The sequence below is a fragment of the Pholis gunnellus genome (assembly GCF_910591455.1).
Source record: "Pholis gunnellus genome assembly, chromosome: 6".
Lineage (NCBI taxonomy): Eukaryota > Metazoa > Chordata > Actinopteri > Perciformes > Pholidae > Pholis > Pholis gunnellus.
The window spans coordinates 12,825,369-12,841,084 of record NC_136532.1 but is presented as its reverse complement, the minus strand read 5'-3'; the positions used below and the strand labels follow the sequence as shown (position 1 = coordinate 12,841,084).

Below are 15,716 nucleotides of genomic sequence, written 5' to 3'. Positions count from 1 at the left end.
GCAATAAATAGAAACGTTGATTTATGGCTGAGATTTATCCATCTTTTTCCAGTATTAGAGATAAATGATGGCCATAGGACTTTAGACTGACATGGCTGCTGTGAATTTGAGCCGAACCGTATCAGGGCTACAGCAGAAGAGCAGCAGAATGCAGAAAGGAATACTCTCACCAGTTCAGACAAGCAGAGACTCTGGTGTGTTGCTCAAAAGATGCACCTTTAGTGTGGTTCAGTGACAGGTATGATTGAGAAGAAATGTGTTCATTTATGATTGCTTATTTAGGCCCAACAGTACTGGTTCTGCCAAAATCAACCGAAAACAAATAGAACAAGAACTGTACTGACATATCACAAGATATAATAAAGCCACTAACTAACAAACAAGCATCCCTTGAGGCGAGATAAACCAAAGAATACACACTAACTACTTTCCCTCTCACTTGTTGCTCGTACTGCACGCAGAAACCCCCTCTGCTGCCTCAAGGTCCATCTTTCAAGATAAAATGGGACAGTGTTGTTCTTATTAAGCAAAAAACAAAGTATTATTGACCATGATATTCACAAGCTTATTCTATTCAAAAGATGCATATCATTATGTGTTATGTTGTTCCTTTTTACAATATAAGATACTACAGTCCTAACATTCATATTTTGCGGACACAGTATGCCCTGCCACCGCAGCGAGACAACTATTACTATTTGAGCAAGTAATCAATATATATGACGGAATTTTTAAACCCATTATAGTCACAGATAGAGATCAAGTAGCCTACAGGCCTTTTTCACTTATAGGCTCAAATTCAAGGATACTAAATGTCCGTTGCACTTTGGGTTTGCTCTTTGTATTTTGTCTCTTGGCTTGTTGTCTTGACCCCTTCATTTGCCTTTTAATATTCTAAGGAAGATGATCATATGTCAGCATTCAAAGACATTTTCTAATGAATTAATTACACCAAGGGTCAATTTAAGAATGTGAACACTAGGTCATGATGCAATGTGGCTCATCAAAGCAGATTCAAACTATGTTGGAACCCATTAAGCATTTACCATAGCGTCATTATAAGTGATGCACCCTGGTGAGAGATTGACTTTCATCTGTCTCAAGGCTGTAACCATTAAAGGGAAATACAATTTGCCATGTCTGACCTCTGAAACAGTCAATATGTGGAAACAATGAAAACTCAACTGCTCTCTCCCACACCTAATTTTACCAGATGGCTTGAGACATCTTTCTGTGGATACTTTACAATTTAAATGTAACATTTGAGCAGTATTTGTATTACATTTGTTTCAGGATTCCTTTTATTTTTGTGTATTCATCTATTTTTGGAAACAGTTGTTTTTGGACTACATCTTGTCTATAATGCATTAACAAACTTTTTGTTGTTGTTGCAGTATATCAACTGTGGTGGAAAAGTATCGTTGAAATATCTATTACAAATATATCTAATATCTAATAACGGCTTTTCATATTTGTGTATTTTATTAATACGATTATTTTCTGTAAGCTTTATATGAATGCATATTGTTTTCGATGCTGCAGCTACTCTGCAAAGCATCCCTTCACGTCAGCACGTCTCTACGTGCCCTGCTCAAGTTGAGATGCTAATGTTGCCTTCAAATGCTCCTCGGACTCGCGAGTTCAATCTGCTCTTAGAAGTATTTTGCAAACTGCACCTTAACTGTTATTTATTTTTAATTCAGCCAATAATAGTACGGTTTATTAAACGGGTTATGGTAATAGCAACAATATGGTGAACGCTGGTAAAACTGTAAAAAAAACGTAGCTTGGTTTTTATTCTACATGGAAATTCCGATATTTCTTACAGCACGTGAAGGCAACGTTATCATTTTGCGTATGTGGGCTTCTTGGGCAAACGATGAAGAAAACATGGTGATGTTATGAGTTTGGAGACGAGGCTATACCTTTCAGAAGATATCAATGTATAACAAATATCCTTGTCACGCGTTTTCATGCCCCAGCCTGCTGTATTTGAACAATGCACGCAGCTGTTGTGGGGATGGTTTGTGATGAGAAGAGGTCTGGAGCCGACCGAGAATAACGGAACACAGCTGACCTGGTAAACAAACAGTCGCATGTTATGTGTCAGAGTTGAGTCTCGTATGGTGGCACAAAGCTAACGGTTGCAGGAGGTTGGGATAGGCAGACATCCAGTGGGCCAGAGGATGTAAAATGACACCGCACTGCTCCAAATCCATCCGCTTGAGCGGAGGAGGATAACCCTTCAGGCAAAATATCGGAGAGAAAACAGTGTTTGGTAAACGCTGTTTTGTCACCGTCAACACATAACATTTCACTGCACCCGGCTCTCAAACAGTGCCAAAGGAGGGTTTATTTATTGTTGTTCCATCGCAGACATGTCCTTCACGATGGAGGATAATGTGGAGTCGGGATGGGTGGCCGTCCGACCAAATGCGTTTGAGGAGAGGGAAAAGCATAAATTTGTTTTTATCGTCGCCTGGAATGAAGTGGAGGGTAAATTTGCCATTACGTGTCACAACAGGACGGTGCAGAGGAGAAGCTTTGGTAGGGACACACTACCGACTGGTCAGGATGTGGACAAAACAAAATGGCCCGAAAGTCCCGTCAGAGATAAAGTATCTAAGAGCCCTAGCAAAGGAGCCAAGGAGGCTGTGGTTAAAGGATGCAGCCCTAAAAAGTCCGCGACAGCAACAAAATCAAGTGCTGTCAAAATTCAAACTGTGACTAAATCTGCAGCATCTCCCATTAGTCCTGATAACGAGGTGCTCAAATCACTAAGAGAGGACCTCTTGTCCCCCTCACTGGACAGCTTGGACCTGGAGGAAATGGACTTCCTGAGCAGGGAGGACTGCAGCTGGGCCGGACTCTTCTCCTTCCAGGACCTCCGGTCGATTCACCAGCAGCTGTGCTCGGTGAACTCGGACCTGGAGCCCTGTCTCCCGGTGTTTCCGGAGGAACCAGCCGGCATGTGGACGGTGCTGTTCGGCCAGGCGGAAGTACCCGAGACCGAGATGGATGAGCTCTGCTACAGTTTACAGATGTACCTCGGCCACGTGCTCGATACGTGCGGATGGAAGATCCTTTCGCAGGTTCTGTTCACGGAGAACGACGATCCAGACGAGTACTACGAGAGCCTGAGCGAGCTGAGGCAGTCCGGCTACGAAGAGGCGCTCAACCGTGCAACAAAACACCTGCAGGAGGTGAGTGAGTTTTAGTGACAGCCCCCCCTGTGTATCTCCATGACTTTATCAGCTTCTATTAACATAGTCTGTGCTTTATATGTCTTTGTAACTCACATTCACACAGTCTGTGTGACCTGACAGTCTTTCTGCTGTGCAGACCAGACTAACTGGGCCGCTTTAGGCTTTGCAGTACCAACATGGTTTTGTGGAAGTGTGATGCACCATTCATTTGAGGTAAACAGGTATTTTATAAGCATACTTAATAGATTTCAACTAATTGAAAACAAACCAATGCAGCATAGAGAAGAGAAACTGTGTTGATGAGCTTAACTGGCACAAATACTGAAAGAAGTGTATATTTTAAGCATTAATTAAGAGACAAAAATATACAGACAAGACCTTAAACTATTGCACACCGACGAGACAGCTGACAGGGATACTGTCTCCATGTTTTCATTCCTATAAAATAATTATCTTGGTGATTCAGTGGACAGACCAATTTAACTGGAGAAAGGAAGAATTTGTCAAATTAGGTTGTAACTAAAGTAAGTTCTCTGAGGAATATTATACTCTCAGCATGGCTGCTGTCTGCTGCTTACACAGCTGAGAGCCAAGTGCATAAACACACACACACACACACACACACACACACACACACACACACACACACACACACACACACACACATCAAGCACTTCTTTCCTTTTAGAATGAACCTGTTTATGTAATGCGCATCCAATGTGACAGCACTGCTGCTCACAGGTTGCTACCTAAACCTGTCTCATTCACTGCGTGGGGGACAGTTAGCGATGATTGTAAAGGAAAGCTCAGGGAAATGTGTGTGTGCTGCTCTTTAACGGGGGTGAGGTGGTACTTTTTGAAAACACTTTTGATAAAGCATATATCTCAGTAGGAGGAGCCAGTCCCGAACAGGGCGGGATGCCACCAAACCTACTGTCAACATCTAGTGTCCTTATTATTCAGAGTATCATCGGTTTTAGTGGTTATTTATAAATACAGACTCAAGTAACACACTATATTTAAATGTTTAATGATATTGAGTCACTTACTGTAATATCAGATGTTATATATCCGATGTCTCTTTTGTTCTTGTACAGTTAATTGCAGGAATGGACAATCATTTTTCAACAAATCTATGTCTCAGGATATAATTGTCATAAATACTGATAGATTTGTTATGACTGTAATATTTTTAAAATAGCACATTTATTCAAAAGCATTCAGTATTAAAAAAAACAAGAATACATACATATAATACTTATGATGTGTGTAAAAAAAGGCAGATTTTTGACGATCTGTCGTAGTGAATATTAGTTCTGCATGCATTTTATGAATTGTTGTAAAATATGTCTTGTTATAATATTAATAAACATTTCTGTGAAACACTTAAAATATAATCAAACAATAGCCCTGCTTTGACATGACAGACATAATCCAGACACCATACCATACACACTGACCTGCTCCTTTTACACATCAGCAACAGCTGATTGATTCACTGCTCTTAATATAAACAGACATGTTATTGATACTCACTGGCTCTCACATTGTTCTACCAATCAATGGGGCTCGATTGATGCAGCCTTGACTTATGGAGCCAGAGAGTGCAAGAAGTCCTCTGAGAGATCGGGTGAGAACGAGCATTAATGGAGGAGTTTGCATTATTAGCATCACGGCATCACTGCTGACCAAGGTCTCTCAGGTCTGCTGACCAGTTGCTCCTTGACGTCCCTCGATCGAGGTGGAAGCACAGAGGAGACCGGGCCTTTGCAGCTGCAGACCCCGAACTCAGGAAGGAGTTGCCTCTGCATGTTAGGCTGGCCCTGACACTGCCTGTTTGTAAATCCGGTCTTTAAATACATTTGCATTCTCTGGCTTGTCATTTGTGTTTTTATGGTTGTAGCTATATGTAGATTTTACAGCACTTTGGTCAAATGTTTATAAATGTTCTACACTCACTCCCTCACAGTTCAGAAACACACACACCCAAAACAGAAAGACAGAAAACCAGAGGCAGGAAGCTTTGCCTTACTGCCCTTCCTGAGAAAAAGCAGCCCAAACTAATTTGCTTCAATAAGTATCAGTCACTGAATGGGCTGTTCAGTTTATTTGAAGGTGTATTCATTCTGAAGATGGAGGAAGAGCTACTCATCATATTCAGCTCTCTAACATGGCACATGTACTTACTGTACAGCAGCTCATTCAAACACAGTCGCAGTTTGTTTGTGTTGTAGGATTGTATACATACACACAAACACACACACACACACACACACACACACACACACTGGCCTATTGATCCTCCATCTCCATTTGAGTTAATGGCTATTTTAGTGCTTGCTGGTAGCCTGCAGGATTGTTCACTCCGGCAAAAATGTGTGTGTATTGATCTTATTCCCAGCAGCAGCGAGGACTCTGCTCTCTCAGCAATGAGACTGCACTCATACAGTATATACTGCTATTATTTACAGCGTCACAAAGTATCCTCTTACTCTCACAGCAAGTTTACATTCACTGCCGACGGACACTAAAAGATGTATTTAAGAATGTTCTTCTGGCGTTTGCATGCTTGTGAGGTGTTGATAACTGATTTTCTGACACTGCCATCATCACACTGTTACACAGATGTTGGCCTTCTGCTCAACTACATTTTTCTGATTTGTACATAACAGACACTTGAAAAAAATATATATCGTATTATTATTAATCAAGGTCCTTCCAACTATCTTAATGTTTGTTTGCCTTACATTACAGAGACTGTAAAAGGGGCTCTAAATATGCATCTGTTCTGATATTCTGAAAGTTGTTTGTTGACAATGATACAATTACCTTCCTGTGTGTGCATGTATTGCAGCTGCTGGAGAAGCACAAGACCATGGACAGCATGGTGGAGCTGTTGGAGCTGTATAAGGAGGAAGATGAGGCCTGTGGAGGACTGCTGGAGGCCTCCACACAGCTATACCAGTACCTGCTGCAGCCCTTCAGAGACATGAGGGAACTGGCAATGCTACGCAGACAGCAGATCAAGGTAACAATTTCTACCAGATAAAACTGCACAGAAGATGGTGAGGCGTCCTTTCTACTCTTCATATTTTTGGGGGGTTTGTCTCAGTTTGGGCCCAAATCCGTGGACCCAGTAATTTGCCGAAACGTCTTTGGCCTACATACAACCAAGCAACTCAGTTCTCACACACAGATGGCCATACTTATTTCAGAAGTGAAAAATAGTGTGTGCTATTGGTGACAATATAACTAAAAAGTTAATGTTTGTGATGTTTATGGTAGTTTGACCCTATCATTGAATGGATTATTTTTTCTAGGAAGCTGGCAACTATGCAGGCAGGCCTAGATTCAGTGATGTATTTATCTACAGGCACCAACATGGAACGCTCATAAAACACAATGGATCCTCACAGGAAGTTCCCATGTCTCTTAAAATGGAGTTTGCTCTGTGCATGTTTGCCTGTGATGGATTGTGAAATATGAATGCTCTTGTATATTGTGATTAGATGTATAATGGTCAGTGAAGCACTGGGAGGGTGATGAGATGTGTCTTATTGCAAAGAGAAGATGGAGGCCGGCGAATGGATGGGTGGAAAGATGGAAATATTTATTGCAGTGCTGTTGGCTCATTTATATTTAGCTCACTGACTCATAATGAAAATACTTCAGTATCACATTATTATATAACATCCATCAATAAAGAAGCATATTGACATATATATACAGCACACACACACACACACACTTATATTCTTGTGTTCAAAAGATCCGGGACACTTTTCTCGTCAGTCTACAATAACATGCTCGGCATTGCTGGAAATTCCAAGATCTCTGAGTCACCTAAACGCTACATGGGTCGAAACACACAACGTCCGCTAATAATGGGGAAATGAAGCACACTGACGTAAATCTATGTTCTTGCCAAAAGATTTAACCAAATATTGTGTTATTTTTGTCAATAACGGTAGATTGTGGATACTTACAGTTCCACAGTGAAGCTTGGGCCAGTGGGAAATCGCAGTGAGTCAGAGAGGAGTGCACATTTCTTGTCAGAAAGGGTTTAATCAACAATCAACTTATCTTTTCCTAAACCTTTAGGTTGTTGCCTAAATCTAAGGAGATTTATGGCAGAAGGCCCTGAAGGTAAACTCCGTCCGTCTGCGGGAGGAGCTACCTCAATCAAGTTAGGCTGACTTGCCCTGTAGTCTTGCCCTGTTCAGTGATGCTACATTAATTATGTTTTTGGGGGAAGTTGTAGTAAAGAGTAGTTGAAAACATCCAGTTGCATCATTATCCATGGGACCTTGGTTTTAATGTCGATATTGCCTTTGGAATTTAGATTATTTACTAATCGAGCATAAAAATCTTATGTTTTTCATATAATGCATCTCTATTTGCTTTGGAATAGTGAAATAAATAATCTTACTTACAGTGGATTCATATTCCATGGCTTCTTACCGTTCGAAGAGAACATTACTGATTCATTTTGGATAAGTTGTTTTAGGCGTTTTTATTTTAGGGCTTAACATAGCCACAGCTAGTTTTAACCCGGCAAGCTGGCATTTAGCTACTGATTGATTCTGAAACATTTTTTTCATAAGAAACTAAGAGATTTGTTATGAATTAATTTGATCATCTCGTGTGTGTTTGTCTGAAGGGGCCTCGTAGTTGGCCTTAAATCGCAGTGTCTGAAACAGTTGTGTGCTGCTGCCGTTGGGGGTTGAGTGACATACTGTGAGCTGGAATGGAGCCCCATGGATCTCCAGTTTCCCACAGTCTCACATGAATAAGTCATGTTGTGTGTGGTCCTATAGGTTTACTGCAGGATGATGCTGTACTGGTACACTGAGATCAGCTGGCCTGCACCAGAAATTGAGTGATGGAAGGCAGAGTTAGAGAGGTGGGGCTGAATAAATGTTCTTCATTCCAGTTTTAATTGGAAGGTGAGACACATTGTGAGTGTAAACAGGGTGTTATGTCATTTATTAATATCAGGGAAATCTTGTAACAAAAGAGGGAAATAATTAAATTAGTGTTAAGTATTAAAGGAAATGTAAATAAGGCAGATTGTCCCTGCCCCCAAACAAATGCCATATTTAGGATAATTTGTGACAAATGTTTATTTCCATCACTTTGTAATGACAACTTTTTTAATACCTTTAATACCTAATGAAAGAGGTGTGTTATCAATCAAATGGCAAAGGGAACTATAGTCAAACTCATAAAATAAATCTGATTCTTGTTTTGTGTAACTGAACAAAATTATATATTATTTTACTTGAGTTTGTTTCCTCTATAGGAACAAGATGTTTAGTTAATGACTGTCACTGTCTATTTCTTAGCTAAGAATATAGTGCTATGATGTCATACAATTTCCACTTCTTATTGTTACATCATTGAGAAGCTTCAACGCAAAGAAGACAAAGTTAATGTAAAACATCAGGTCCTACCGAGATTTGAACTCGGATCGCTGGATTCAGAGTCCAGAGTGCTAACCATTACACCATAGAACCTCATACTGGCACAGGGGGGCGTACAAGATTATATTGATACTTCCGGGTATATGCATAGCTCGTGGTATCTGCAGTTTCGGTGCAGCATGGCTTTCTGTAGCTCTTCTTTATCTGAAATCTCATAGTTGTGTTTTGTTGTTGTTGTTGTACGGAGGTGTGTTGGATCAAAATGCTTTTAAAACTATAAGTATAATAATTCTTTTAGTTTTAGTGAAATAAATGTGATGTGATATGGGGAGGGAGAGCGGAAAGACGATGGCGTGAGCTGTAAAACAGTCATTTTCAATTGAAAAGAGGGCCATTGAATACAATGAAAGTGCAAATGCTTATAACAAACTATAAGATTAACAAAGAAAATATGATAAATATTCAATATATTTTTGACAGCAATCATGAATCCCACATGTTAGCATGTTTATGGAGAGTTAACAGTAACGCAAATCATCAGATTGCAAGCTAACAGGTCTAAAATTAAACTATGAACAGCAATGCAGAAACACATTTAAAACCACAGGAATGAGCACTGGCAACCTGACAGCAGGAAATCGCAGTGGTAAATGATACTGCTGCACTGCTGAGTACTGCAGGGTGAGCTGAGGTGCAGCGAAGTTACTCAGGGTCAGACAGGGATGCAGCTCTGTAACCTTTGCTGCTTACTTATTTTCTTTGTGTTAATTTCTCAATTGATCGGTGAGGATTTCGTCTGCGTATGATTAACAGAGACACTGTGACGTCATATTTCTATTGTGGTTTTAAACGTCCTTAACAAATTCCTAATTAAAAGATAACGTGTGTTCATGTGTTTAGAAAGGGTGCAATTATTATTACATCTTCCTTTTATCCTCAGGAATAAAAAGTGTCAGAAGGCATTTTACAGTTTTCAATCATTTGCAATATCTATGTTCCATCTACATGGTGGCTGTGCTTTTATAAGTTGGTTGAAAATTGGTTTGTATGACAAAATGGTGTTTGTACTGGTGTTTGAATGAGGGTTTGAATAGGCACATGATAAAAGTACTGCTTAATGCTTCCATATATGGGAGTGTGGCTCCCTCTCCAGGCCTACCTTCTCTGGTGTAACCATTGAGGTCCATGTTCCTCATAGCATGAAGCCATTCAAGTCAGACAATCTTTCTATACAACATGTGAAGGGGCGATCGACTGTACCGTCATGTAAACCACCACCTAACGACTCCTTAGTAGTCACATATCTATCACTGTTTGTTTTCTCCTTTTTTGTTAAGCCCATTTACTCCTGCCACATTCGGCATTAATGTTCTAACCACCTCTGAATCTCAAATGAAGCAGTTTATCTCTTGGGTGTGGAATTTGATAAATGTGCCTCTAACAGGCATTGGCTGTACTGTGTCACCTCAAATAAAAAAAATTGTATACCACGCTCTCCACATCCATGTTTTAATATCCGCATTATATATATATATAACACAGGGTGTACATATTTTTAGTGTGTTCCATTTATATTTCTTGATCTTTATTTTTTCACAAGATAAATATTTTCCATACTCACTTCATTGAGGCCTGTCGTTCGTAGCCTTGCTGACATAAATATATTCATCCTCCCTAAACAGATTTCCATGGAGAATGACTACTTGGGCCCAAGGAGGATTGAAGCTCTAAAAAAAGAGGACTTTGACTGGCAGAAGAAAGCTCAAGAGGCCGTCCTCAACATCCAGGAGTTTACTATAAAATACTTTGAGATCACTGCCAGAGCCCAGAAAGGTACAGTATGCCATCGCTGTCACTGCCAATGTCAAGTCAATACATCAGCAGAGGACTGACTTTGAATAATCACACACAGCGCACACACGCAGTGGAAGCATAGGCCCGCTATTGACCTGTGTGTGGTTGTGAACGCCAGGGCTAATGTGATTTAGTATTAATGAAGTGCAGACAGCCATGGTTTGACAGGGACAGGAGGAAACAAGGACAACCTATTGATCAAACAACTCTGCCAGAGGATTGTGTCTGTGCAGAGTTACTCCACACTGTGCCCCTGCTTATCTCACTTTTTCCCCACGACTGATTGGTGCATTTATGATCTGTCACTTATTAGATAAAAAAATCAGGTGAGTGAGTGATTTCAAGTGAATGAAGGTGCTATATCCAAATGTGGCCAATAGATGTCTCCCTCTACATTACTGCTAAAGCGTCACTTTTAACTGTGTGGAAGTTTCACGCAGACACTGGCCATTGCCTTTTCTGTTTGTGTGCGTGCGTGTGTGTGTGTGTGTGTGTGTGTGTGTGTGTGTGTGTGTGTGTGTGTGTGTGTGTGTGTGTGTGTGTGTGTGTGTGTGTGTGTGTGTGTGTGTGTGTGTGTGTGTGTGTGTGTGTGTAGGGGTGTATGAGCGTATGAAGGTGGACCAGCGTAAGTTTGGTAAATCTTCATGGACAGCGGCGGTGGAGCGCATGGAGAGACTCCGCTACTCTGTTGCCAAGGAAACACTGCAGCTCCAGAGGGCCAGGGAGATCAGTCTGGAGCAGAGGAAACGCACACTTCGAGATGAGGTGTGGTAGTCACACTCAACACCGTACAAAACACATAAACACACGCACACAGGTTTTTTTGGGGTTGAGTTTTTTTGTCCCGTCCCCTCCAGATGCAGAGTCTGTGTAGCAGTAAAGATGCCATGGCCCTCTTAGACCACATGGAGACACAGTACTATGAGCGCCAGCTCCAACTGTACGACATCCAGGCTGAGATACTGCAGTGTGAAGAGCTGCTCCTCACCGCTCAACTAGACAGCATTCGCAGACAGATGTCAGGTATTTTGGCTGAATTCACAAGCTACTTTGAGTCCTGACAAGACCTTACATTTCACAAATGATTCTGTTCTGTTGAAAGTGCAAGAACAGAAGACAGTCTGAATGAATACGTTATGGCTAGTGTCTGTCAAACACATGACAGACCTGTACCTGTGTATCCACACAAGTCTTTATATTTATAAATGTGTGTTTCAGAGTTTCAAGATGAGGTGGTGTACTATGACACCTTTGAAAGTGCAGATGATATAAAAGAGGACAATTCTGCAGAGAGAGAAGAGCTGCGCAGACTTCAGGTCAGCGGTCGTCAGCTGGAGGCGAGAAGGGGGCGCATCACGGCCAAGCGCTCCTATCTGAGGAACAAAAGGGTGTGTGCACTTTATTCACATTCACACTCTTTTGCATTCCCGAAGTGTATCCTACACACTGTTGGTGCATACTATTGGAAATGTGGAATGGAGTGTGTAGTCTGCATTTTGTTTGATTGGGCTTCATATCTGAGCAGACGTGACCCTTGAAACGTTGACCTGTATGGCGCTTCTGCTCTATCACAAAAAACATATTGCATCAAGAAACAGCTAAAAATATGCATTTGAATTGGAGTTGTCAGTGTGTATGATGCTGTGTTGACGTTTTCTTTCCTCCATTCTTACTGCAGGAGATCTGTGTATCTAACCATAGTCAGAAGCAGCAGACACGTCAAACCATCCACAAGGACTCCATATCCCACCAGGTCTTACATGTAGATGCTTTTTTATAATAACATGACTACTGTAAAGCATTGTCAGTAACATTCTCCTCTAAACCTCTACATTCGTCAGCTGAAAAATGAAGAAGAGGAAGACGAGGAAAAGAAGAATAGCAGAGTTAGTCAGGAGAGGCAGAGAACTCTAGACAGACTACGCACTTTCAAGCAGGTATGTGCCCTCCTATTTTAATAGTAAATATCAATATAACACTTTTCATTTTTTTCTCACTGATCGACTTCCCTGTCTCGCTGTGTCTTTATCTAGCGGTACCCAGGTCAGGTGATTCTGAAGTCCATTCGACTACGCGTGGCCCACACCAGAAGAAGAGAGCGTGGAAGGAGCATGGGAATGAGTAGTTTGAGTGAGAGGGAGGAGCACCCGCTGTGTCTCAGTACCAGTGTGCAGACGGACCCCAGCTCCACACTCACCACTCAGCCAGTCACAGTCCTCACAGCATCCCTTCCTCCTCTGCCTGTGCCCAGTCCTGCAGACTCCTCCTGTTCTCCCTGCTCCCTCTCCTCACTACTGGCATCCCCCATGTCCTCTCCTCCTCCACCTCCCCCTCCCCCTCCCCTGCCAATTAAGGAAGAGCTTTTGCCTTCTGGGAGCCCAGCCCGGCATGGGCAGAAGGTTGAGGGGAAGAATGCAGCAGAAGAACGCTCCCTCTCCCCACTTGGTCCATTTATGCCTCGCTTCTTTGACAGCAGCCAACTGTTGAGTGCCCGGAAAAAGCTGAGGAAGACTCCTGAGTTTGACTCCGACAGCAGAAGAGGTACTGGAACCATTTAGTACCATAGTAGGCTCTTAGATTAGCAAGTTACAGTAGCCCGTCACAGTTTGTCTCCCTCTTCTCTTCCTGTATGCAGTGAGCTCGCCCATGGACGAGGTGCTAGCCTCCCTGAAGAGAGGCAGCTTCCACCTGAAGAAGGTAGACCAGCGGTCTCTGCTTCCGTCCACGGACGACGATGACCCCAATAGCATCCTGGCTCAGATCAGAAAGGGGGTCAAACTGAGGTGCGTCCCCAGGAAAGAGAGAAAGGACTATGGAGAGCTCCCGGCCTCCACCGACCCTCTGACCAGGAGCATCCATGAGGCGATGCGCCGCATAAAGGAGGCCTCACCAGATTCTGACTCGGACGACGACGGGCTGGCCGCCCATGACTGGGATAGCTAGGGTTCAACCCTCAGAAGCAACAACTAATACACACACAGATGCCTGCACACTCTAACACTGAACACACTGTACTGTAATGTACTGTAAAGTGCTGCGTTGTACTGTACACACACACCCCCACACACACACACACACACACACACACACACACACACACACACACACACACACACACACACACACACAGTTACTCATTCACTCACACTCTAGCACACACAGCCCAGTCACACATAGTGACTATGCCATTGCCCGAGTCACACTGAATATCACCAACTGCTCCAAAAGTCCTTGGTCAACCCGTTTCACCATCATGACGGACATCATTCGTGTTTTTATTTCTACTGTATGTTACTGTGGTTTTATTCCTGTATCTAGATTGTGATGTTTGAAAAGCTCTGCACTGGCCTTTTGTGGCTACATTAACATTCAGAAACGGCACATAACACATTTACGACTGACAGTTATTTGTGAAACTGAAAACCTCATACAAAAAGCTATTTGTATTTAGTGCTGAGTGTGAGACGTGTGATTTTTTTTGGGGTCATGGTGGGAGATTGAAAAACAAATAGAAGATCCTACTGAGAATTGAAGTGGATTTAATGTCCAGATTTTAAACCATTACACAATCACCTCTGCTGAAGCTCTCTTCTATTTTTACTAATGTACTATATGACTGAACCACACTACTGTATGCTGCACAGCTGGTTTTTTTCCAGTCACATGTGGGTGTGTTAGTGTCCGACACGACCACTGCTTGTCTAATCTGACTCTGCACAAAGACTGTAAATCCTTTAGTCCGTCACACCAGACTTGTGCCCCTCCCCCGCTCTTGTCTCCTTGCGACCTTCACCAAACCCCATCTCTCACCATCTCTCTGGGTGAGAAAAAATGTATCAACCCATCTGTTCAACCGCAACATATGGCCAGGCTGGTGGGAGATATGGAGATTCACAGTAGGTTTATCATTTGGTGCCGAAACCAACAACATCTCTGAGCAGAAGCTGGCCACCTAGAGTGGGAGAGGATTAGATAGATGAAGGGTCACCTGCAGAGATGCAGAGTTTCTTTAGCGGGGTGGAGGTCATGGTTAGTGTTAGTCATCTTGGTAAAGTGTGGGCAGATTTAGTTGGTGATTCCCAAACTTCGTATGTGGGATAGTCACGGCAGAGCCGTGAAACTATTCACTCTCGTTTGAATGATGGATGGTTTGTGGGAGGCTAGATTCTCTCAGCGCTGCAGGGAGTCACTGTGGGCTGAGGAGCAGGCGGTCGTGATGGATGCGGTTTCTGCTTCCAACTTATTCACTTTCTCTCTTCTCCTCCATTGCGTCTTTTCTAATTTCTTTCACAGCACTCAGTGGGCAGAAGCACACAGTAGGAGGTCTGTTACTCACAGTGCTAGAAGTGAAAACATGTTCACGCACACATGGACTCACACATTAAACTCACAGCCAACATGTGCAGACACATTTTAGTGGCAAAGTGAGTCCCCCAGCCTCTACCCATAAGTCTTAACAGTAGTAACAACTTTTTTTTTCAATCACTGATGAAACATATCTGATGAGTCCGTTTAAAAGCACTGAACATGCAGCAACGGGACCTACAGAGGTGTGATGGAAGGACCGTATGAGAGGACCTGTGGGGAGGTTTAGCAGCAGAGGAATTTACTCGAGCATACATGTTAACATGAAGCAAAAAGATGTAAATTCATAAACACATCTGAGTCTGAAACAGCCTCGGTATGCACCGTCTCAAAAAACTTTGATGCAAAGATTTGTGCTTTTTTCTCTTGTTATTGTGTTGAGAGCCGTTCTCGGTTTAATCATGAACGGGCACTAATGTAGAAAGAGCAGGCATGGACGTATATGTCACATTTACTCAGCTTGAAAATAGATCAGCGCTAAAGAGAGTTTGTTGTTTTCCTGGCAGACCAGACCTGAGGCACTTTTACATGTCTCCTGTCACTGTCAGCACTACATGTTCGTCTATGGTGTCCTCATCATGTAGCATGAGTCAGAGATCTAACCCTGACCTGACTCTAAACTTAGACCTAACCCAGACCTTACCTGACTTGATGTCACTATAACTGATCAGGGCAGAGTTTCCCAAAAGATGTTAGCGCTAAGGTTTACGTTGCTCCACTAAACAATGACCAACAGAGTGCTCACAATTTTGGGAAACTGGGCTCAGTATGTGACACCATGGCCATGAATCAACTATCCATCACCTGACTGACCTTAGAAACACACTGTTATGTTTTACACTGATCTTTATCTATAAATAATCTTAAC

At 42.4% G+C, this 15,716-nt stretch overlaps 1 protein-coding gene across 1 annotated transcript; it reads left to right on the top strand.

Annotated features, from left to right (window-relative positions):
- Positions 1-2,378: 2,378 nt before the first annotated feature.
- Positions 2,379-13,426, top strand: LOC306697876 (junction-mediating and -regulatory protein-like; the record flags this gene model as incomplete). The annotated part of the gene is made up of 10 exons (XM_079161965.1): positions 2,379-3,203; positions 6,061-6,234; positions 10,312-10,462; positions 11,079-11,248; positions 11,341-11,506; positions 11,702-11,871; positions 12,162-12,236; positions 12,325-12,420; positions 12,517-13,024; positions 13,119-13,426. The coding sequence occupies 10 exons, from the start codon at positions 2,379-2,381 to the stop codon at positions 13,424-13,426; spliced, it is 2,643 nt and encodes an 880-aa protein (XP_079018091.1).
- Positions 13,427-15,716: the final 2,290 nt, after the last annotated feature.